The 24,660-nt window shown below is 44.7% G+C and overlaps 1 protein-coding gene across 4 annotated transcripts; it reads right to left on the minus strand.

The window, feature by feature from the left end:
* Positions 1-23,215, minus strand: Ywhaz (tyrosine 3-monooxygenase/tryptophan 5-monooxygenase activation protein, zeta). Of its 4 annotated transcripts, none has more exons than XM_087555837.1 (6): positions 22,066-22,300; positions 20,270-20,574; positions 5,311-5,434; positions 4,535-4,698; positions 4,358-4,453; positions 1-1,972 (listed from the first exon to the last, which is right to left on the minus strand). In XM_087555837.1, the coding sequence occupies exons 2-6, from the start codon at positions 20,561-20,563 to the stop codon at positions 1,913-1,915; spliced, it is 738 nt and encodes a 245-aa protein (XP_087411963.1). In that variant the 5' UTR covers positions 20,564-20,574; positions 22,066-22,300; the 3' UTR covers positions 1-1,912. The 4 variants fall into 4 exon arrangements, with proteins under 4 accessions (XP_087411963.1, XP_087411964.1, XP_087411962.1 ...); XM_087555838.1 differs by having other exon boundaries at positions 21,888-22,300; XM_087555836.1 differs by having other exon boundaries at positions 21,727-22,300.
* Between the last annotated feature and the right edge of the window lie 1,445 nt (positions 23,216-24,660).

Genomic DNA, 24,660 nt, shown 5'->3' on the forward strand with positions numbered 1-24,660 from the left:
TCCCATCATCAATATTTATTGAGCATTTACAGTGTACTAGGCACAATAGAACATACAGAAGACATTGTCCCTGCTCTTGAGGAGCTTACATTCTAAGGAAAAACACACCTCTTGTAGAATGGCATTTCTGTTTGGTGTTTTCTGTAAAGTACTGAGGAAATACTCGGTGGGGTGTGAGCTCTGGGTGTGACTTAGCCCCATCTTTATTGGAGAGGAGGAGGAAGGATTTTAAAGGGAGACTGTGACAGACCATTCAGGGCAGGGTCTCCAGGGAGATAAACACAAGCTCAACTGAGGAGCTGGGCTGCAGGGGAGGATGAAGAGAGGCTGTGGGATGCAAGCAGAGGAAGGAAGTGGGATCTCAGACACTGAGTGGACCCAGGAAGATCATGCGGCCTTCTCCCAAATACATGGCCACCAAGTTGGAATGGCTGGTGACAAGACAGTAAAAGGGAAGCGAGCCTGTGCCCGACATGGAAATAGAGGACTGGAATCCCAGACAGGCAGGTTGTAAGAGCATCAGGAAATTCTGAAAACCAACAGTGACTTGGAAGCACAGAACTTAACGGTTAATGCTGCCCAGTGTCAGTCACATGGGCCAAGAACATTGTGGCTTCCTAAGTTAGAAAACGCCGTAGACCACAATTTTCAATGGAACACATTACCTTTTGCCAATCACCCCCCACCCCCAATAAAAGTCCACTTTCATTGTTGAGGGAGTAAGAGGAAGAATGTGGGGGATGTGGCTGAGAATGGAAGCTACATTAGCGTTTTTGTTATGATAAACTTTGCATTCAAAATTGGTAAAAGCCCGTTAGCTGCCAAGAGGGAATAAGGAGAACAATTTCCTTTAGAGAAGTCTCAAAACCGAAAGACTGATCTACATGGAAAGCTGTAGAGAAAAGTAGTTGAAAAGTCCATTCATAAAACTTTTATTCCACTTACATGAACTTTAATACATGTGTTCTTAACAATTATGCTTGGATTGTTCATGAAAATTTCATAAGACATTAAAACAAAGCTAGCCGTCATCTCAAGTTATTTCCCTGTTAACTATTTTTACAGCACATGCATGTTAGGCAAGTATCAAAAAGAGAAAAAAAATCACAAAAGCAAAAACAAAACAAAACAAAAAACTTAAAAAAAAAAGTTAAATACATGGGATTTTGTTTACCGCTGTGCTTGATCCGCATGGAGCCGGGAACACCAAGCAACTCGTTTGTACTGCATCTTTACTTTTACATTTGTTCTTAGATTGCCTAAAACATTTAAATACAAATAAAATGTGTAGCAAAAATAATGAAAGCAAACAGCAGGTAACTTTACAAATAATGGAATGTGAACCGTTTCTGCCCTTATCAGAGTAAATTGGGTCACAACTTTGTCTACAGACAACTTCTGGAGCTGTGGTCAAGGGTGTGCACGCAGACACACGGTCTTAGCGTGCATCCACAGGGTGTTCGTGTCCCAGCCTCACAAGTGCTCCAAGCCTTACAGTACCCACACAGACTACACTCATGACTGGACCCATTATCCTGTTTATTCCCCGCCAGCACACACCAATATGTAGGCAGTTTTCTTTGCTTAGACATGGAAGCAGTTTGAACACTGGCCCTTCTGAAGCCACAATGGACCAAAAGTACTAACTATGCCAAACATGTGTAACTCATGTAAAAATTCCACATCCCATATTGGCCACCTCAAGATGAAAACGAGTAACTCCCTAAAGTTAACTGGCTCTACTCCCCTAATATTAAAACATAAAACCACATGGGAAATATAGAAATTCAAATAGAAGTAACATAAACCTGTCATAAATCGTAAACAAAAAAACTATCTGTGGGACAGCATGGATGACAAATGGTCTACTGTGTAAATTTTAGAATGAGGCAGACAAAGGTTGGAAGGCCGGTTAATTTTCCCCTCCTTCTCCCGCTTCTGCTTCGTCTCCTTGGGTATCCGATGTCCACAACTGGTAAAGAAAGGGAAAAGATTTTTTTCAGCATACTTCAGATGGAGAAACAAAACCAGCATCCAACCTTCTGTACACATGTTAAGGGTGGGTCTGGCCTGTGACTACATGCTTTAGTCAGAAAGCTTGGGGCATCACTGAAGGACAGCCTGACCCGGGGAATGGCAGATACACAGCACATCTGTCTGTCTTTCAACAGAACAGATTTAAGTAACTAATGGGCAGGAAGTGGAAATCTCAGTCTTTTAGACAAGGTGGCTTAGTCACTAAGCCATAAATGGCTTGCCCAGCCTCAGCCCCAAACCCACCGTAGAGCCTAATGCAGAGCCAGCCAGTCCTCTCACTTCTGACTCTCAAATATGTAAAACCAAAGCTCTAATGCCAATGGTTTTTAGAGTGTTTTCCAGAAAGATCTCACTCTTGGAGCTGGGTGAGCTGGCCTCTCCTGACAATGTCCCAGACCCAAAACAAACCTAACAAATGTTATGGACAGAAGCAAATATTCTACCAAAAAGAAGAAAGGTGTCGTAGGATGGCAGGATTATGGTTTTCATTATTAACTTCTCATTACTGTTATAGTGTTTCAATAAGCTAATACAGTTCTAAATAGTCCCAACTGTTTCCAGGTAAAATATTTTAAGCCAAACTTAAAAAGGAGAAAAAAGGAATCTACCCTCTAACCTAATATATTCTCCCCAAATCACCTTCCACACTTGGCCTAGAACAGACTCAAAGTCACACATAGCTGGCCAGGTATCTTCTTCCAGACTGTGTGCTTACGAATAGGACAACAGTCTCCTGTCTGTTCCCTCCTTGTCCTTTAATGGTTTTACATTTTGTGTATAAACCTTACACACTACAATCAGGATAGTCTCTTGTGAGGCACTGGCTGTGTCAGCTGGGTGTCACGCTGTCAACAGCAGTCTAACAAGGCTCAGGGCAGAGCTGCTCCTTGACCTTCTCACTCTGCTTAGGACACTCTTTCCTGCACTCACCCCATAATTCCAATGGATGAGAGGAGCATTCAATCAGGAGCCCCTAAAAGTAGTGACACACCTAGGCCTAAGGTCTACTTTAAATACCACCTCATCACTTCAACGCAAGCCTAGACAACATGTAAGACTTAGTGCTAGTTTTCTTCTTGCTTTGCCTAGAATTTGTATTTCTCCTGCCTAAGCTTCCCACCAACTAAAATAACAGCTGTGTGTCACCATGCTCAGCAAGTAAAATAAATTTTTAGCTTACTGAGGACCATAATCAAGGTCTTACACACCGCAGGTAAGCACTTTTCCAACAGCTACACTCACCCCCCCCCATATATTCTTACAATTAGAAATTAGCTAACGAATCAAGTGCTTCATATTTGACGTCTTTTCTTTCCTTTGGGCAGGATGCAGCTCAGTGGTATTCACCTAGTGTATAGAAGGCCCAAATCCCACCTCCAGCATGCACAGCAAGTCAATTCCATATTAACCCTTGCTTATTTTTAAGTCTCTTAAGTTTGTAGACAACCCCAGTTAGAGTTAGTAAAATAATTTTAGCTACAGACTTTAACAGGAAGTAAAACACATAAAGAATGGACAAGTCTCTTAGACAAATTGAACACACACAGAAAAGTAGCCCATAGACCAGAGACACTCATTTCTACCTTTTCCCCGAAACACAGCAAATGCTGGGTAACTTTTTCACCCAAGCCTCAAAACTTCAAATTACTACTCATCTGAAGAAGGAAAAACCCAAGAAGCCAACCATAAGCATGGCTTTATTGGGATCCTATTTAAATAATAAATAACCATTTAAATGAATTTTCAAGAACTGTTGTTTTAGTTTGGTTAAGACAATGGTATATATGGGGTTCATGTTCAAACCTTCAGCACAGCAGAGCATCAACCCCACCTTTCCCTGGGCTAGAGACCAGGCAAGCAAGGGGTGCACTTGTTCCCACCAAACATGCACAACACTAAAGGACAAGAAAACCAACTTCAAAGACAAGTTAGACACCAATAGTAGCAAGTTTACTTTTTTTGTTGTTGGGTTTTTGTTTTTTGGAGATAGAATCTTGTCATGTAGCCTAGGCAAGCTTGTCACTAAGTAGTCCAGGCTAGCCTGTAACTAACTCATGATTCTTCCTCCACCACAAGAAACCTGGATACTTCTGCTGAGTAAGCACATGACTGACTCTGGGGTGAAAAAAATGAAACTACTCAAGACTTGAAACAGAAAGGAGTAACTTAGGATAAGTTAAGCCCAAAAGGTATCTATCTCTCATAAGTACTGGCAATGTTCTCAATAAGGTAGTTTTCTTCTTGGTAAGCTTGTAAACAGTAGATAGGACGCTATATTCAGTTATCTGGCCACACCCTTCAGACTGTCTTAGGTACTCACTGTCAAGTTGTCTCTCAGTAACTGCATTATTAGCGTGCTGTCTTTGTACGACTCTTCACTTAATGTATCAAGTTCAGCAATGGCTTCATCAAAAGCCTACAAATGCAAAACAAAGTACACCTTAGAATTCAAATAATGAACACTGCCCAATTCCCAAGTAACAGGTAAAATACATACTGTTTTTGCAAGAGAGCAGGCTTTCTCTGGGGAGTTCAGGATCTCATAGTAGAACACAGAGAAGTTGAGGGCCAGACCCAGTCTGATGGGGTGTGTCGGCTGCATCTCCTTTTTGCTGATTTCAAATGCTTCTTGGTATGCTTGCTGTGACTGGTCCACAATTCCTAGATAATGCAACACAGTGAAATGGACTTTCAAATTCTATGCTGCAGCTTAAGCCAAACTTTTCATTTAAGATTGCATGTGTCCTCTGAAATATACGCTCTGACAGTCTTATCCAAATTATACTCTTTAAAACAAACAATGCTGTCCTGGATCACACTAGTCACTCGCTGTTGTCAAGAGAAAAGCAACTCAGAGTGGAGCTGAGTTGAAATGATAACTCTGAGGCAAAGAACACTGGCTACTTTTCCCAGTCTGGTTTGATTCCCAGCACCCTAGGGACAGCTTACAACAGTCTGTAACTGCAATTCCGGGGGATCCAATCGCGCTGCTCTGACCTACAACAGTATCGGACACATGTGCCCAAACACATGCAGGCAAACACTCATACACACATCCATCTGATCACCATCTTGTGATTTCCTCATTCTACTCTGAGGTTAACCTCTGTTAACATCGAGGAGACATTCTTATACAAACAGCTTTTCAGAAAGCTTCAAGTTCAAAATACTAACAGGCAAAAACACAAGACAAAAAGAAAGAGTGCTCAGTTCTCTAAGTAACATAACAGAAAAGAAGATGTATATAAGCTCAACCAAGCAAAACCAGCTCACCTTTCTTGTCATCACCAGCAGCAACCTCAGCCAAGTAGCGGTAGTAGTCACCCTTCATTTTCAAATAGAAGACTTTGCTTTCTGGCTGCGAAGCATTGGGGATCAAGAACTTTTCCAAAAGAGACTTCAGAAGAAAAGAAACAGAAATATTAAGACAATACTTACAAATCAAAGTAAAGTATTTTTCTTAAGCAAACACTATAGACTCAGTTGTAAAAGATTTCAAAACAAAACCTTAGTTTTTCTAACAGCACAGCATTCTAGAGTGCTGGTGCAGGAGGACTGTGGTGGATGAGGACCAAGCTCGACTGCAAACCAATGCTGTCTCAAAAGTGTAGTAAATCAATAAGCAACTCAAGGCAGGGAAAGGCCAGATGAAAAAAAAACACTTGTTAATTTCAGCATAGCAATTGGTCTTATCTACAGATCATCACAAATGGTAAAATTTCATCCTGTAGCTTTGCTTAAAACTATTAACAACTTAAAGCTTACTGGAATTGTCACACACCAAATAAAACCAACCTTTTATAGCTAATTTCAAGTAGATGATGTAACTGCATTGGAGAGAAAAAGGTAGAACTGAGTGAATTTAAAAACAAACCAGTCTCTTACCATACCCACTCCCTTGGATACCTCTGCTTTGAAATCAAGGTGATGTTCCTGCTCATCTGGGCTGAACCCCAGATGAGCCAATTCTTCCAAGAGTACTTAGATTCTGGTTTTTATTCTCTGAAAAGATTTGAGTATCTATTATCTAATGATGGGGGACATAAGTGAATACACTTGAATCCTGCTGCCTACTCTATGAATGTAGACAGGTCATAAAGATACAGTTAACTGAGTGACCACCCCTCATAAAGTACATGATTGGCAGCTGGCGTGGGCACCTTTGTAATCTCATCACTTAAAGGCAACACAGAAGCATTCTGAGTTCAAGCATAGATTGTACTACTCATGGAGAGACCCTGCCTCTAAAAACAACCCCCCCCCAACAATAACACACTACCCAAAGGGCTAGAAACGTGTCTCAGTGACCTTGCACTGGCCCAGCAAAGCCACAGAATCAACTTGAGTGTGTGGAGGGTGCAATGTAAAAACCTAAAGTTATGACAGAAACTCCTTTAGGCAGTATTGATAAATGTTAGTGGGAATTAGCAACCTACTTTTTATCAGTAATTTCTGTATTCCTAGAAACCACGCTGAGCAGGGCTGTGGCCACACATCTTTAATCTAGCACTGGAGAAGCAGAGGAGCCAGTTCGTGAGCTCCAGGTGAGTGTAGCTAGAGCCAAGTGTCAGGACAATCAGAGCTACAGAGACCTCTGAAAAACCAAACCAAACCAACCCCCCCACCTTACTGAAGATTGCAGGAACAGACCCAACAGCAATCCCTCAGCCTCAACACTGAAGTGACTCACTTCATTAATTTTCAGAGTGCCAACCAAGTAACCACAATGTCTAAACCTCTCTTAAAAGGACCCCATGAACAAAACCATCTAGTTGGATGCACACCCACATTTTCTGGGGATAATCACAGGCTTCCAGAACCATGAGTTTTTCATTTAAACCAACAGCAGCCAAAAACATCTGAAAAAGTCACTTTCAACTTATAACAGGTCCACCACATGTATGGGGCCTGGGAATCTACTCATGTCAGTGACAGCAGCATCTCCCCATCTTCCTTACAGAAAAAGCCGTCAACACAGGGGTTACAGTAACTTCCTAGTTCCAAGGACTATACAATCTTTTTTATTTAAAAACTGTGAGCACATAGCAGTAAAGGATTCAATGAATCCTGCCTTGTCTTGCTTCCTGATAAGGAAGTTTAGCTGTTATTTTTGGACAGTAAGTGCTGATGTTCAAAACAGCAGTGAGGATAGCAAGAGCTCAGCTTGGCAGTCAGGAAGCTCTTCCAGAGGACCCAAGCTCAATTCCCAGAACCCACATGGCAGCTCCTTAACTTTTGCAACTTGTGTTTTAGGGGAATCTGGCCACCCTTGTCACCCTTGTCCACCAGGCATGTACATGGTGTAACCACATGCATAAAAAACAAAACAGCCCACACAGAAAACAAGAAGACAGTAGACAATAATGCTGATTGCTTTGACTGGAAAGAGTTATGGCTGCACAGGATGACGAGTGAAGAATGACTCCCAAGTGCGGGCACATCACTGTTAATGCCTGTAACTTTGTAGAAACGCACTATACACTGCTCACCTTAAAATACAGCAACTGTTTATACTGTCCACCCTCTTCAAAAAGAACAGGAAATAATTTGTACTAAAATACTTTTCAATACTAACATATTCTTCCTAAACCTATTTTTTTAAATAAGCGCATGAGTTCCACTTACATCGTGTCTACTTCTAAAGGTTTTAGTTTGAGGAGAACAAGGACTTATCCTTTCTTTGGTCGCCAGGGACTAGTGAACACTGAACATAAATACAGAATAGACTGCAAGGTAGAGAAAATGGCAGGGCTGAGTTTGTTTTTTCTCTTGGAGTAGGTACAATTATTAAAACAATTTTACACCTTTTCACTTTCACACAGTCAATTTTGTTTCTCGAGCTACAACCTCAATACTGTCCAGGTGTAAACCGGAATTCATGGGCTTAAGTGATCATGCCCCAGTCCTACAGTAGTTATGGTAGTAGGACCTCATGGTTTTTAATCTTATAAGCTACACAACAATAACAAACCCCCAAATCCATTATGCTGCCTGCTTCTAAGATGCTCAAATAAAGTTCTGACTGAATTACAATGAATGCATACTTTCAACAGCCTACTTTAAATAAAAAGAGAATTTTACAACAACCTTCAGTAGAACAATTTTTATGACCTTAGTGCCTTAAAGACCCACTTCTCAAATATAAAAATAAACGAAGCTCACTATTTAACTTTTAGACAATTAAGATACAATATAAACTAAGGCTGACACTATCAGATAATTAGTAGTTTCCTAAGACAAAAAAAAAAAAAATCTGTGTTTCTGATGCTGAGTGCTCGCCAGGACGACACACACGCGGTGCCGGGCAAGCACCCGTGATAGGAGCAGCAGCCACAGAGCAGTGTCTGCCCACCTGCCTGAGCCAAGGGAACTCACTCTAGAGCAACAAAGGCCAGTGAGAACTGGCCATTGAGGCAGTACAAGGATCACTCTTCACTCACCCGGTTTCACTGCAACATTAACTTCAGTTTGCTTTCCATTTTAATCCCAGAAGTGTCCCCAATATGCTAAGTGGTCCCCAATATGCTAAGTGTTCCCCAATCTATCATCAACCTTCAGATTTCCTAGATATTTGAGAGTACATTTCCTCCTCTGACTTTAAGAAAGCCTGAAGTATCTAACTAAGAATTACAAAAGTAAACCAAATCAAAGGACAGTGTACCAGGAAACGGGGGAAAGACCAAAACCATGAAAAGCAGATGGAAAAGCTGCCCAACTAAAGGACAGTGATTCAAGGGTGTAAGGGAACAGAATTCTGGAACCATCTGATAAGAACAGTGGTCCAATGTCGTATTTAAGAAAAACCTGTAAGTAAACAATTTGGTTGGATTCCCGGTTAAAACCATAAAAACAGGCTGGAGAGATGGCACAGTACCTAAGAATGCTGGCCGCTCTTCCAGACTGCCAAGGCTCCCCATAGGGCAGTTCTCATCCATCTGTAACTCCAGTCCCCAGGGGATCTAGTACCTTCCTTTGGCCTCCAAGGGCACCAGGCACCCACTCAGTGAACGGACACACACTTGGACAAAACACGAATATACTTAAAAAATTTAAGAGCAGGTAAGATGGTTAAAGGCCTTGTGCCAAGACTGGTGACATGATTTTAATGCTTAAGACCCCCCACCCCAAGAAGGAAAACTGACTCCAGTAAAGAAGTGTCCTGTGGTTTAGGTGCAAATGTATTTCAAATTCCAGAGGCAGCACAGAAGCAGTGATGCATGAGTAAACATGGGGAGACAGCTCTCGCTTTCTACACTTAGAACAAGCACTGCATCAATTGCAGGAGGGTAACAGATTGGTGCTTGTGCCTATAGCCCTAGCACTTGGGAGGAAGACTGCGCCAAGTGTGAGACTGGCCTGAGCTTTGGCATGAATTGTACCCTATTTCAAAAAACAGAGATCTGGGCATAAGTGCCAACACTTGGGAGGTAGAGACAGGACTACAACTTCAAATCCAGTGTGCACTATCCAAGACTAGTCATACACACAGCTACATGCACCCTCACAATGATCCTAAAACTAATGAACTAAACTCTGAAAATGCAGCTCAACTGTAATGTGACTCCAAAACCCACTCCTCTACTTTAGTGTATCGCCACATCACTCAATGACACCAAAACACCCCCAGAGAGGAGGACATGGTGCACATTCCTAGTCTTGGGCAATTCTTTCCCACGTAAAGTTTCCCCAGTACTTTATTCTGTAGACCTACAGAATTTACCATCATTTCTAGTTCTCTTAAAATATATAACAGAAAGCTAAGCCATGAATTTAACAGGCTTGCTGCTTCTGAGTTTAGTCTCTTACTCCCCCTTGTGGCTGAAGGGGCACTTGTTCCCAAATTGTAACCAGGGTTGCTCCAAACTAACCAATTAGTGAAGTGCTCACAAAACATGCTAATGATGCTTCCTATGGCAACACTGAGTGTTGTGTGTGAGGTCACATGGACACAGCTACCTTTAAAGGGCGGATGTGAGGATATGGAGAGTGATGAGGGTGATCACCTCCAATGCAGTCCCAGCAATAAGCACATGGCAGACCTTTATTTAATGTCTTAAAACCAACAAGAGAGCTGATACATTAATAATCCCTTGGGCTGCACCCTAAAATACCATAAATGGCAGTCTATGCCAAAAATTTAATAAGCAAACCATCTTTACAAAATTTAATGCTTGATGGAATGCATTTTTTGCTTTGACCAGTTGGGAGAGGGGAGACAGCACAGCATTGCCATCATCTGTTCAGGAAGGCATTACCCCTGTAACTCGGGGAAAACAGAATGGGGAGGAACTACTGTTTAACAACCCTGGGGGAGCTTTGCACTTAGGTAGGATTTCTATTTAAGGCCAGCCTGGGCTACAGAATGAGAGCCTGCCTCAAAATAACTAACCAACCATCAGGCAAATGCCACACCCAAACTGTAACTGCTAATCAATATAGATAACAATCAGGCACCAATTCACCAGTTGTTGACAAATCCCTGACACCCCTGAGCATGTTTTTTCCCTCTCCCCAGGACCCTTTTGCAAGCAGCATAACCTTGGGCCTCACAAACAAGGTCCCATTACCAAGCTTCCATTATGGACCTGTGTGTGCAGACAGGGAAGAGGTCAACTTTAGCTGTCTTCCACCTTCCTTCTTTTACCTCCCTCCCTCCCTCCTTCTTTCTGGAACAGGGTCTGTCATTAGACCTGGACCCCAGTACAGCGAGGCAGAAATCTGTGGGTCTGCCTCCCCAGGAGAGGACTATAGTTCAGTAAGAGCTGGGCATCTGAACTCGGGGCTTCCTGCTCACACAGTACATGTTTTATCAACTGAGTCAACTCTCCAGCACCCTTTAAATGTGAGTCTCAGTTTCTTTTACAGTTTCATTTTCAGAGCCAAGGTTTTATCTTATATATGACCTCAAATTTGTTATTTCCTGCTTGAGGTACTGGATTACAGGAGCATGGCACCTAAGATTTGGCCTTCAACAGTCTCTTTGGCCTAGGCTCTAGCCTTGAAACTAGCTACATGACACAGGGAGTTCAACTTGTGGCCCTTCAACCATCACCCAGAAGCGGCATGCTGGGATTACAGTCGAACACCACTATGCCCTTTACACTGCCTAAGGATGGAACCCAGGTGCATCCCCTTCATCAAATGAGCCACACACACCCCAGCCCAACCCTTTAACAGTGTTTGTAACCTGCGCACATTATAGATCTTGTAAATTCCCTGTGAGCCCCCTCTATTTGTGTACAGTCATTTCCCTCTCCAGTTGAGACTTACAAGGAGAGGCTTTTTATATCTACTCTTCTATGACACAGGGTTTACAAAAAATGGGCAGCCAGCCAGTCAATAAATATTAACTACAGGGCCGTGAAGTCTGCAAACCTGCCCTTAACCATAAAAATCCGTACAGAAACTAACATAGAAGCTAGGCATGCAAGGCTTCTCATTATCTTTGTGATATGACTGAAGAAACAGTCTGAAGACAATGCTCTCAGACAAGAGCTAAGGGTAACTGAAAGGAAAGCCATTACCGAAAAGAACATGGTTCTGGTTAAGTACATGAAATTAAATGTAAAGTTGCTTACACTGTCAAAACAATTGGCCTCTGGGATCTAAGCTCGTCACTTTAAACTGAGCAACAATTTTTAATTAGCTTTAAATTTATTTTGTATAAAGATATTCTGCCTGCATGTATGTATGCTTGGTGCCAGCAGAGACCAGGAAAAGGTGTCAGATCTCCTAGGACTGGAATTACAGACAATTCTGAGTTACCACGGCAATAGGAATGAAACTGGAGTCCTTCTGAAGATCAGCCAATGATCTAAGTGGCTCTTAATTGCTGAGCAACCTCCCGGCTTAAAAAGCAGTTTTATTTAAAAACATCCTGAGGAGCTCATCAACACCTGTCCCTCCCTCACCCCCAGGTTCTGACCATTTCCCCAAAGTCTACCTCCAGCTACTTGCAGGCCTTAGTGGAAGGGAATCATTGAAAGTAAGGACTCAGAAGTCCTTAGGTCAGAGATGAGAGCTGTGAACCTTCCATCAGGGACAATACCAGCTTAAGCCAAAGGCTTTGTGGGATCTGGGCAAAGACAAGCAAATAGGCAGAATGAAAAGTTTTATGAAGATAACTGTAAGAAACATTTAGGGCTGGAGAGATGGCTCAGTGGTTAAGAGCACTGACTGCTCTTCAGAGGTCCTGAGTTCAAATCCCAGCAACCACATGGTGGCTCACAACCATCTTTAATGAGCTCTGGAATTCCCTCTTTTGGTGTGTCTGAAGACAGTAACAGGGTACTTATACATAATAAATCTTAAAAGAAAAAAATGTTATTTAACAGTATAGAGAAAAGACCAAGCCAGACACAGCACTAAAAGAATCTTTTCACGGCTCAGTGGTTAAGAGCACTGGCTTGTTTTTACAGAGAACCCGGCTTCTAGTCCCCCAGTGTCCTCATGGTAGCTCATGCAACTGGAGTCCCAGGGATCCAATATCCTCATCTGGCTTCTTTTGGCCCCAGACAAATGTGGTGCAGGCAGGCTGGCAGGCTATTACACATACAAAATACTGTCTTTTAAAAAAAAAAAAAAAAGGGGGGGATATTATAATTTGTTTTTGTCCATTAAGACAGAGCTAGGTGTAGTGTATCACATGCCTAGATATCTACAAATTCTGAGGTCAGTCAGGGATACAGCCAGACCTTGTCTGAAACAACAAAATCCTCTGAGGGTCTACTAGATGGTCAGAGGGACAAATGTCCTGGGGACAAGCCTCATCATGGGGCTTTCAAAGGTTCGGGAAGCTTCCCCACTTGTCCCGACACACACACACACACACACACACACACACCCCAAATTTACCCTTAATAAGGTATAACTAGGTACCACCTGGAAACGCACTGTACACAACAATGTAAATGAATAAAATAGTAGAAATAGTAAACAGGCAGCACCCAAGGTAATAGAAGTTTGCACAAGAGGATCAGAAGCAGCTATTTCAAGAAAACAGTTTCTGGCCTTAGCAGAGGCAGCTATTCTAAGACCCTACAAACATGAGCTCCCTCCATTTAAAATTGCCACAGTACTGGAGGCTATGGGGACTAAGAGGAAGACACAGTAGGGAGTCCCAAGCATCCCGGACAAGCCTAAGCAGCTTACTAGAAGTTCAATGGTTATCAATTAATACTGATCCAACTTAGTTGACATTAGAACATCCTTAATTTTGACTCTGAAAACCCCACCCTTTAGCATAAATATGCCAAAGATCACCTTTTCCCTAGAGCCAAGAGAAAGTGTATGGTCCTCAGTACTGTCAGGACTGTAAAGACACGGCTGTTTTCTGGACACAGCTCCCGTTAGCCACAAAGAAAAAGCCTAAGTGTTTCACAACTTAAAGATGCCCCAGAAGCCAAATCCAATTCTGCAAAAATTTACACATAACTTATTTTTATTTTATGTACACTGGTGTTCTGTCTGTATTTATGTCTGTGTAAGAGTGTCAGATTAATGGAACTGGAACTACAGGCAATTTTGAGCTGCCATGAGGGTCCTGGAAATTGAACCAAGGTCCTTAGGAAGAGCAGACAGTGTTCTTAACCACTGAGTCACCTCTCCAGCCCCCAAATTATTATTAATGAGTTTTTCTCCATCAGCTCATTAATGTCAAATTTGACACAAGCTGGTCATCTGAGATGAGGGAACCTCAATAAAGAAAACGTCTCCATAAGATCAGGCAGCAGGCAAGCATGTAAGGCATTTTCTTACTTAGTGATTGTTGGGGGAGGGCCCAGTCCCAAGGGGGTGGTGCCATGCCTGGGCTGATATAAAAGCATGCTGAGCAAGACAGGAGTTAGATAGGAGGACTCTCATCCATGGCCTTTATCAATCCCACCTCCAGGTTCCTGCTCGGACTTCCTTCAGTGTAGACAGGAGTGTAAGTCAAATACCTTTCCTTCCCTAGGTGTTCTGGTCATGCCGTTCCATTACACAACAGGAACCCTAACTAGGGCAGAAATGGGTATCAGGATAGTAGGGTACTGTGACAGTGGCCACCAAGTTGTTTTGGGGAGAATTGTGGAAGGACTTTGGAAGAGAAAAGTCATTGAGTGTTCAAAGCTTGGTGAGCTGTTCTGTGGGAGCTTGGAAGAAAAGTGTTGAGAAAAATGCAGACCGTGGAGGCCCAGCTTGGGGAGTTGGAGAGAGTAAACACTGTATATCTGCTATTTTGAATTAAGATTCTGTGGTTTGGGTAAGCTGGGATGAAGACTCTCAGCTGTGACCAAGAAGAGACTAGGCACCTTTAAGAGAAAGCTCTTTGCTTTACTGGGACAATAGATACTAGTTAGCTGGAGCTGAGAAATTAGCAGTGATTAAGAGACCAATATCACTGAAGAAAATTTTCTGAGAAGCTGAACCTGCGAGTCAGCACACAGAAGCTGTGTTCCCAGGGGCAGCCGAGGTTGTGCCATGCGTAAGTCGGCAGACAAATTTGGTAGTATAAGAGCCACCTAGATGGTTCTGGTTTTGAAGGCTTATGAAAGGGCCATGGAGAGCAGCTGAGGCTTGGCACTAGGAGAGGCCACTGGTGAAGGTGCAGCCTCAGTGGCAGTTGAAGGCCCAGGACTTCATGCAGACAAGTTGAGGCTTGGCACCATGAACAGAGCCTTTAAGAGGTTCCTGGTGAAAGTGCAGCTGTCACAGCAAGAGACTCCAATATCTTGGAGATGCATGCATGCCAGTCCTGTGGGACGACCACCAGAACAGCACGAATATTGGAGTGGATCCAGACTGATCCTAGAAGACAAGCTGTGTGTGTGGCATAGGGCGGAGCTGCAAAAGTGACCCAAGACCCTTGGAGGAGCCCAAAAGATAGTGAGTAGATCCTAGGTAGTAGGCATTGATTTTTTTATACTGTAGAATTTTGGAATCGGTCTCATTGTGACTGTGCCCTGGTCCTTCCCTCTTGAATTAAGAAAGTATTCAATTTATTTTTGATTTTACAGGAGCTCACAGTTGAGACTTTGAACTTTTAGGGAATTTGGAATTTTACAAGGACTTTGGATTTTACGAGATTGAACTTTTAAAGCGTTTGAATTTTTAAAGGCTGTAGAACTTAAAATTTGAAGTGTTTATAACAAAAACATTGATATACATATGTGATCATGGGGAAGAAAAAAAAGGTTATGGCTTAACAGTGATGTTTGTATGTCAAGTTGACAAAGGTCAATTGTTCTGGCTAGTTTTATGTCAAACTGTCACAAGTTAGTTATCAGAAAAGAGGGAGCCTCGATTGAGATCCAGCTGTAGTAATTTTCTTTCTTTTTTTTTTAAAAAAAAAGATTTATTCATTTATTATATATAAGTACACTGTAGCTGTCCAGACACACCAGAAGAGGGGATCGGATCTCCTTACAGATGGTTGTGAGCCACCATGTGGTTGCTGGGAATTGAACTCAGGACCTCTGGAAGAGCAGTCGGTGCTCTTAACCGCTGAGCCATCTCTCCAGCCCTGTAGTCATTTTCTTAACTAATGATTCGATTCACAGGGGAGGGCCCAGCCCATTGTGGGTGGTGATCTGTAAGCAGTTGTTCTCAACCTTGTTGTGACCCCTTCACAGGGTTACCAAAGACCATCAGAAAACTGATACAATTCGTAACAGTAGCAAAATTACAATTACCAAATAGCAACACAAATAATTTTATGATTGGGGGTTACCACATACATGAAGAACTGTTTTAAAGGGTCTCAGCATTAGGGTGGTTGAGAACACTGCTCTGTAAGGCTGAAGGGGCCTGGAGCCAGCCAGTTCCCCTCCAGGGTCTCTGTATCAGCTCCTGCTCCAGTGTAGCCTTTCATAAGTTGCTTTGGTCAGGGTGTTTCATCACAGCAACAGAAAACACCTCTGGGCATTCTGGGTTCAACTGCAAAGGGAAGATTCACCCTGAAGGTCAGCAGCATCCTCCCAGGGGTGGGGATGACAGTGAACGGACATCAACACTCATCTCTGCTGCCTGACTACAGACACAATGGGACCAACTGATTTGATCTACTGCCACCACAAATGACTGCACTTAAATGCTGGACCCAAATAAACCTTCCCTTCCAGAGTTATGCTGAGAAAAATAACTAATATACAGCCTTTTTACCTTTCTCTCTTTGGGGAAAGGAGGGTTCTGGGGTGTGGTGTGCTGTGTTTTGAGACAAGATTTCACCATGTAGCCTTGGTTAGACTTAAACACAGCCTGCCTCTGTTCTCCAGTGCTCGGGATGAAGGGTGTGGGCCACCAGATCCCCAAGTTCTAAAACAACCACTATTGTTTTCCCTACTCCAAACAAAGTTTGTCATTTCTTTTTAAAAGTTTCCCATGATTTTTAAAATCCTTAATCCTATCATAACATTCACCATCTGGTCAATGCCCATTTCTCCTCCTAGTCCCAGCACTTGGGGAAACTACTGAAAAGGGGGTCTTGGGGTGTGTGTGTGTGTGTGAGGTTTTTTTAAACATACAAATGTTGACTAACATTCTAACAATGGCTGAGAGAACAGCTCTTACAGAAAGAAGCTTCATTTAATATGTCAAGTTAAACTTCACTTAATTGAGAAGAATGTTTAAAATGATTTCATCATAAACATTAATGCCCAAAACTTGAATAAAATGTCTGAGGCAAGCTAGGTTTTCTTTCTTTTTTTTTTCAGAGCTGGGGACCGAACCCAGGGCACCACTGAGCTAAATCCCCAACCCTGCAAGCTAGGTTTTCTAACCACTCCAATGTACTAAATGCAATACTTATTTCTAAATGCAATCACAGGCTTTACTGTTTTCTTATAGCCTTACTGTTGCCAAATGTACGACATCATACATGGCCTATCTATCACACATTTAAGTCCCATCTCACTGAGGAAACACATCCCAAAGATGGACCATGTAAGAACATTCCTCACCTCATCTGCACAGGGAAAGCCGACATCTGAACCCTACATTAAAAATAGGCAATAGGACACATACTTCAAAGATAATCTATTAAGCCAACTATGAACGCCACATGTACAACGGCAGACCAATGAGCTTACAGGGGGGTGGCGGGGTTGGGAGGGAGAGGGAGACCAACCCTATGTAAGATAATACAACCCCAATATGGTTTATTTCCTGATTGAATTGGAATTCAAAGCATATAAACGTCTTTGTGGAAGAGGTTCAGAGGTAACCCTCATCTCCTCAGTCCCTAAGGCTTCTGCAGTTCTTTTTCATTCTGATTCTCACCTGAATTCACCCTGTCTCACTCACAGTCCTGTCTGCACATGCCCGCACTCTGTTTTACAAGGTCACCTAGGGATTCCTCACAGGTGATGATGTGCAGTGTTGGTTGTCTCCACTCTGGACACTGAACAAGTACCACCTCCTCTCCCCTCAGCATTTCCCTCCACCTATCATTTTTGCCTTCTCAAATAGGTAAAATTTCTCACTGAATACCATCTTTTAAGATGAGAAACCTAACCAATCAAACACATTCCCCATACTCTTCCTGGAAGGCACTCTATCTACTTGATCACCTTAGTCCTTTCAGTGTTAAAACACTGAAAGCCACATGTGACAAAGCCACACGCACATATCTAGAAAGCAGTGGAATGGGTGACAATCACCAGGAACATTCTTCTGTCAAGTCTTTATTCTCAATATAGGAGACACTCAGTCATTATCAACTGTATAGCAATTATTAAAGTCCAAGACACACACAGAAACACAGAAGCTGCCTGGTTTTTATCTTTTTCCTGCACTAGTTAATACATAATAATTCTGAGGGCTAGAGATAAAAATCTATGCCCAACAACTGCACCTAACCGACTCTCCTCCTGACAACTCAACGGACAATATACACATTATTCCTATTAAATTGAACTCAAGTTTTCTTACACTGTAAAATTGTAGTTAAAAAAAAAAACCACCCTCCAGCTTTCCATATCACAATATATTTAAAGTCTGAAATAGGTTTTTAGTATATTAATCTATTTTACTATGACTTGCATAAACTACCCCCTTGGGGTTGTATCTTTTGGGTTTATGAGGAATTATTACTAGATATCTCTAACGACTGGGGCCTCTCACTTAGGAAGAAGTTTGATCTACATGAGACTCAACACTGCGACTTCTAACAAATGTCAGAAGATTGGAACATGTCCTTTTATGTAGGGAAATCCGTTATGACGAGCACACTCGAGAGCGCCCATGTGACAGCGCAGTCTCTCCCTTTAGACTACTTTTATTAAATGACACATTAAACACTATAGCTAGATTAGGGTGCTCAAGAGCCACAAGTATTTTTCTCGGCTAATGCCATGTAGGTGATTAATGTAACAATTAGGTTGCACTCATCATTGATGATACCAACCAACAGCAGAGAAAGAAACCACGCTCACGATTTCATAAAGCACAAAGGCGCATTTCCCACTAAGGGAAGTATTGGCTACATTTTACTCTTCTATTTCACTAGAAAGGGAAGAAAGAAGTTTATGAAAACCATTTCTAAGTCACCATCACCTCTTTAGAAAAGCCCTGTAGGAAGTCCACTTTATTTACTTACTGAGCCTTCTCAAGCTGAAAAGCAAAAACAAAGAAAGCCTTGGAGTTCCGGCAATACTGCTGACCTAATTCCATTGCCCTCTTTCTCAAGGAGCCACTGAACGGCATCTGAGCACTGATATTAACATTATTAGCATGTAATAAACCAAAGCTATACTTCTGAAAAGACTGAGCTAGGGGCAAAAGCTTGCTTACAATTCTCTAAGCCATTTACATATGCAGTGAGGAAATCAACTTTCAAGGGGGAAACTTCATTTAGACCTTGTGAAGAGCTGCAAGTATCCTGATGGAGGCACTCACGCAGGCAGCAAGGGACAAGAACCCTGAGAAGAGGCTATTTACAGATAACTGCAGTTTCTTCACAGGAAACCAGGAGACAGTAGAAGCCACCTGGTCCTTAGGAAAAGTCACAAATATCTGAGAACTTCTCTATATCCTGCCTGTGGAAAATATGCAAACACCTACCTGGAGCTGCCTGCAGCAAGATCATAGAGGTAAATGTTAGCATGTCTCTTTTATCCCTAAGATGTTTTTGTCTCAGGAGAAAGTACAATCTGTTAAGTATACCCTTTGAAACCAAAATATAAACCAGTACTTACACAAAACCTATTAGGCTGAATAAAACCTAGTGATAAACAGATCAGCAAGGAAAGCAGGTGTGTACCTGACAGTCTGAGATGGCTACCTGTCCAGTCTTAAAGTTCTCAATTACCTAATTTCAAAAGTGCTTCAATATAGCACTTTTTAACCTTGGAAAAACAGCAGTCATAAACCTCTTATTATATAAAGAAACAAAAAAAATGTACCCAAAGCAAAAGCCACTTAAGACTTTTTACCTTAAAATGGGTTCAATCTTTAAAAAGCTTTAAAGAACAAAAAGTACAATTTAGAAATCAAAACTTTTTTATCGAAAAAGGCAGTCTTAAAAGTATTCTAATTTGCAAGGTATATATAGTGACCCCCAAGCATTTGGGAGATTGAGACAGCAGAGCCAACATAAGTTTTAAGCCTAGTCTGGGGGTAAGACAGATTCTGCCTCAGAAAAGTAATTGATTAGTCTTCTATTAGATTACCCTCAAATTTTTCTTAATAAAAAAACCAAACAACCCCTTCCCAAAATACCCCACATTATCTTAAAAAATAGGAAATGCACACAATGTACTGTTTCATCTCTTAAGCTCCTAGAAGCACAGTGGGTGCCAAATACTTAGGTACTAAGACTGGACAGTCAAGTAGAGTATTTCATTGTTTACCAGTCACAGTTTGACTCACAACAGATAAACCCACACAATCAACTGCAAACCAGTTTTCTCCAGTGGACTCATTCTACTATAATGGCTAATCCAGAGACAGGAGCTGGCTCTAGACTGAGCTTATAGCACATTCCTTACATAAAACAAGCGGTATAAAATCCCTGTGTTAATATGTACACGTCTATGAGTATCAGTCCTAGCACTATAGGAACACAAACCGTCAGTGAACGGTTTTTCCACTTTAACTTGACCTGCATGGCAAACATTATTACATTTATCTTACAGACCTCATCTGCAGTTGTTCTATTTATAGCATCTTTTAAACAACAAGTTCTAATTTATAATAGACAATTTTTAAGACACAAAGGCCCCCCTGCATTTCTGAAGCCAAAGCAAGTGACTCTTACCAGTACGTCGTTGCAGATGTCCCTCAGCTCCGTCTCGATCTTCTCTCTGTATTCTCGAGCCATCTGCTGCTTTTTCTCAGCACCTTCCGTCTTCTGCTCAATACTCGAGACGACCCTCCAAGATGACCTACGGGCTCCTACAACGTTTTTATAAGCAACAGAGAGAAGGTTCCTCTCCTCGTTAGACAGCTCGGCTCCTTGCTCAGTGACAGACTTCATGCAGGCTGCCATGTCATCGTATCGCTCTGCCTGCTCGGCCAGCTTGGCCTTCTGCACCAGCTCATTTTTATCCATAACTGGATATTCTGCAAGGTGAACAAGAGAAACACTCAGAAAACTCCTGTGAAAAACACACACTCGTTATACCTGTCGTAAATAAGGCACACCAGCATCTCAAACCTAGCTTGAGGAATTAAAACACCCCCACGCCCCCAAACCAACCAGAAAACTAGCATAGTCTGAATATTAACAGTGGGTTAGTCAAACTGCATGTTCCAGATGTTCAGAAGATCCCAATTTCAAGTAAGATCAAAGCATATATGGACATATAAGCTACTTAAAAACCCACCTCTATTTTCTTTGGCCAAAGTATCACTTGATCCTAATACCACTAAATGACCCACTTGAGCAGCGTTCCCTCGAGTGTGTGAATGGGGGTGAAGGGGGTTGTGGGTAGGGACCCTCGAAATGTGTGCATGGAGGTGAAGGGGTTGTGGGAAGGGACCCTCGAGTGTGTGCATGGGGATGAAGGGGTTAGGGATAGGGACCCTCAGGTGTGTACATGGGATGAAGGGGTTGTGGGTAGGGACCCTCAGGTGTGTACATGGGCATGAGGGGATTGTGGGTAGGGACCCTCAGGTGTGTGCATGGGCATCAAGGATTAGGGTAGGGACTGGGATCTACAATGCTTATGAAGTGCATACCTACAGAATCGTGAGTCATGTCAGTGTAATGTAACTCATATACTCTAACCTTTATATGTATATATTCTTACCAAGAGTGACTGAGTTTTATTTAGCACCTCCCCAACCCTGATCTACTACACTTGTAACATTTGCCAGCTGATCATGGAATAAAAATTATCTCAAGATAATTGGCTAATTGCTGCTTAAGACATCTTGAACACACTACCACTAGGACTCACTAAAGCCAAGACCAAATCTGTCTCTATATGGCATTGTATGACCTCTTGCTTCAGCACACACCCATACTTCCTACTATGAGTGTGCACTGAGTCTACAACACACGGAAGGACCCGAGTGCTTCCAATGTCTACCGCATTATTTCTAGCTCGAGTCACAGAAGTACTCAAGCTCTTCTTTTTCATAGTTTCTCAGTTTTCTTTTGCTCAATTTCAACGATCTCTAGATTCCAATTTACTTATTTCTTCAACCATGTCAAGAGCAAGATTCTAAATCATATAGTGATCCCACAAAATATAAAGAAAAAGTCACAACCTGAAGGCACATCGAAAGGCATAAGAGTCACAGCCGCCCACCATGGAAATTATCAAATCCTTTCCTTTCCCTTTCCAGAAAGGACGACCTCTTTTTGGTTGGCCAAACGAGCAGTGTCCAGAACAGAAACACGGAGCTAGCTTAAATTCGAGACACAGTACCTTCAGTGCATCAACTATTTAAAATTTGTGAACCCATACTTCCCCCCCGGGGTCTCGAAATCTAACATCAGAAACCGTCTCTGGTAAATGTTGCTTCCAAAAAATGATGTAAGCCCAGTCAGTACAAACGTTCCTCTGCCAACCTCCCGTATAAGGGGAAGTGGATTAGGTTTCTCACAGGAAAACTAGTGCTCCCGGACCTCGCCTTCAGACTGCGGGAATACTCGCCGCACCCACTTAACCCTTAGCTGCCCGAGGCCGGCGGGTGGGGCGAACCGAAACCGCGCAGCGGTGACTTTAAAGCGCTAGTCCTGGCGTCCGCGCCATCCGCAGCCACCTCCCCTCCTTGGCTCCGCCCAGGCTGGTGCCTCCGCGCTAGTCCCCGACTCTCTTTGTCATGGCGGAACTGTGTCAAGGAGCCCAACCTACTCCGACTGTGAATCCCCCCCCCAACCCGGGCAGAGGGTGGAGCAGTCCGCGCACCCGCCCCAGTCGGATGGTGGGGGGGGGGAGGGAGAGCGACTCACCCTCCCGGGGGCCCGATGCCATCCGCGCCCGCAGAAGCGGAACCGCGGCCGACCCGCGCCGGACACACCCCGCTCCCGCCCAGGGTCCCCTCCGCCTGTGTCCGACCGGAGTCCCGAAGCCCGGACAGCTGCGGTAGGGGGAGGGGCAGGGCCCCACCCAGACAGGCGCAGCCCCCACTAGGGGGCCGGGGCTCCGGGAAGGATGCGCACCTCCCACCGGCCCGGGACGCTGGGGACCCCGAGCCCCTGTGACCCCATGCCTAGCTCTGGCCGCGCCCCTCCCCCACCGCGCGCCCCGAGAGTCCTTTCCGGCATTGCGGGACCCAGCAAGCCCAACTCAGGGTCCCCGACGAGCCCCACCCCAGCGCCCCGCATGCTACCTGGCTGCCCCCCGCGTGGGGGAGGGGTGGCGGGGGTACCGCGGGTGGGGGCGGCCTCACCTGCGCCACGACCGAGTCACAGACGCGGGCGGAAGCAGGGTGCCGGCGGGGGCGGATCGCGGTCGCCCTGGGGAGTAGGAGCCCCTGGGTATCGCGCGTGGGCGCCTGATCCGCCACCCCCACCCGGGGACCAGAACGGGGCGATGAGCAGCCGGGCAGGCCAGAAGCAAGCGGCCGGGGGCGGCGGTGGGCGCCTGCCCGGGCCCGGCGGAGCCGAGCCGCCGCCCGGGTCCTCCAGGGGAGACCCCTCTCGGCCCGCAGCGCAGCGGAGGGCTGAAGGGAGCGGAGGCCGACTCAGGGCGGCTTCTCACCTGTGTCCGGAGTGGGTGGCGGCACACGGACCCGGCTCGGCAGTCTCTGGGCGGCGGCAGCGGTGGCGGCGAGGCTGAGACTCTGTCCCTGATCTGGCTGCTCACAGGCTACAGCCGCTCCGCAGACACGGGGTTTCCTCCAATCACTAGCCCCGGCAGCAGGGGCACCACACGCACGATGACGTCAAACGCTGCTATGGCAACCGTTGATTGGTGCCCACAGTTCTCCGGCCCAGCGCAACCGCCGCTCCCCTGCGCGCGCCCGGCCGGCCCGCCCGCGCCCGAGGGCGAGCGGAGGAGAGCGCGTACCCGCGCTCCGCTCCGCTCCAGACCCTGCCTTCACCCGCGTGCTCAGTTCTCTCCCCACCGCCCCCGCGAGCTGCCCTCCCTCCCCGCCCCTGCGGCCCGCGGAAGGAAGCCTCTCCCCGCCCCCACCTCTACTGGCGGGCACATCCGGGACCTTCGCATCTCCCCACCCCACCCCCTCCCGCCTGGCCGCCCTCTCTCTGCGCTGGTAATGGCGGCGGGCAGGCTGCAGGGCAGGGTGACAGCGGCTCTACTGCCAGGGCATTGTGATCAGAACCCCGGAGCAGGGCAGCGGCCCCGCCGTCGCGGGGCGGGGCGGGCGCGGTTGCTCCCTCCCGCGGTCCGCTTTACCTGCCTGCTGCAGGAAGCGGCCTTAGACCTTTTAAGGCTTGGAAAAGCGCGAGGCTGAATGACGCCCTGCCCTTCCAGTCGCGAGTTCGGCGTCCGCACCGTGACAGCCTCGGGGACAATGGGTGGTCGCTGGGAGGAGCGGGGAAAGGGTTGGGTTTGCGAGTTGGACGTGATCGTAGAAGCCTGACTTGGGGCGAAGCGGGGAAACAGGCTAGAACACACCGAACTGCTCTTCATGGTCTACGCTTTTACCCTCCGTAGGGCTTTCATTGGGAGACGCATCGTTCCTAACTAACGCATTGTAAGAGTGTGACCCTTTTAGGTTCTGGAAGCAAGGTTTGGGAGCGTGGTCGTTCCTAGGGCCCTAGTGGAGGAGGAGCAGCAGGGCTTCTACGCCCGGAAGAAGGGGGGGGGGAGGAAAAGGGCGGAAATTGCAGGTGCCTGAACCCACAAGGTCTCCACCCAGGAGACGGAAGTTGAAAGGAGATGCAGTTTCTGTATGAAGTATCTGCTTTTGCTCCTTTTAACTGTGCTCCTCTGAGCTAAAACATTTTTTGGGGGCTACACTAAGCACAACTGAAAAAAGAACCTCAGGAATTCGGCCCAGAGCTCTCTGGAAGACTTCATAACAAGCTATTCTTTCCCTACCACTGTCTTATCCGTATGTTGGATACATTGTCTGAACCACAAGCTTGTTCTACAAATTATAACTTGCCTGAAATGACAGCTAGCTAAAGATTTGCCTGTGACCAGTCGCTCCCCTCGCCAATCACCCCCCCACAACCCGTTTCCACAGCAATAGATTCATAACATGCTAAGCAGATGAGCAAATTAATGC

Source organism: Rattus norvegicus, chromosome 7, assembly GCF_021556685.1.
Source record: "Rattus norvegicus strain SHRSP/BbbUtx chromosome 7, alternate assembly SHRSP_T2T, whole genome shotgun sequence".
NCBI lineage: Eukaryota > Metazoa > Chordata > Mammalia > Rodentia > Muridae > Rattus > Rattus norvegicus.

Excerpts from the sequence above, each read along its gene's own strand:
- Ywhaz (XM_087555836.1), bottom strand. The coding sequence starts at position 21,748 with ATGCCTTTCGATGTGCCTTCAG. Across the intron at positions 20,575-21,726 it reads GCCTTTCGATGTGCCTTCAG|AATATCCAGTTATGGATAAA; the intron begins GTTGTGACTTTT and ends TTCACCTTGCAG. Across the intron at positions 4,699-5,310 it reads TGCTGGTGATGACAAGAAAG|GAATTGTGGACCAGTCACAG; the intron begins GTGAGCTGGTTT and ends TGCATTATCTAG.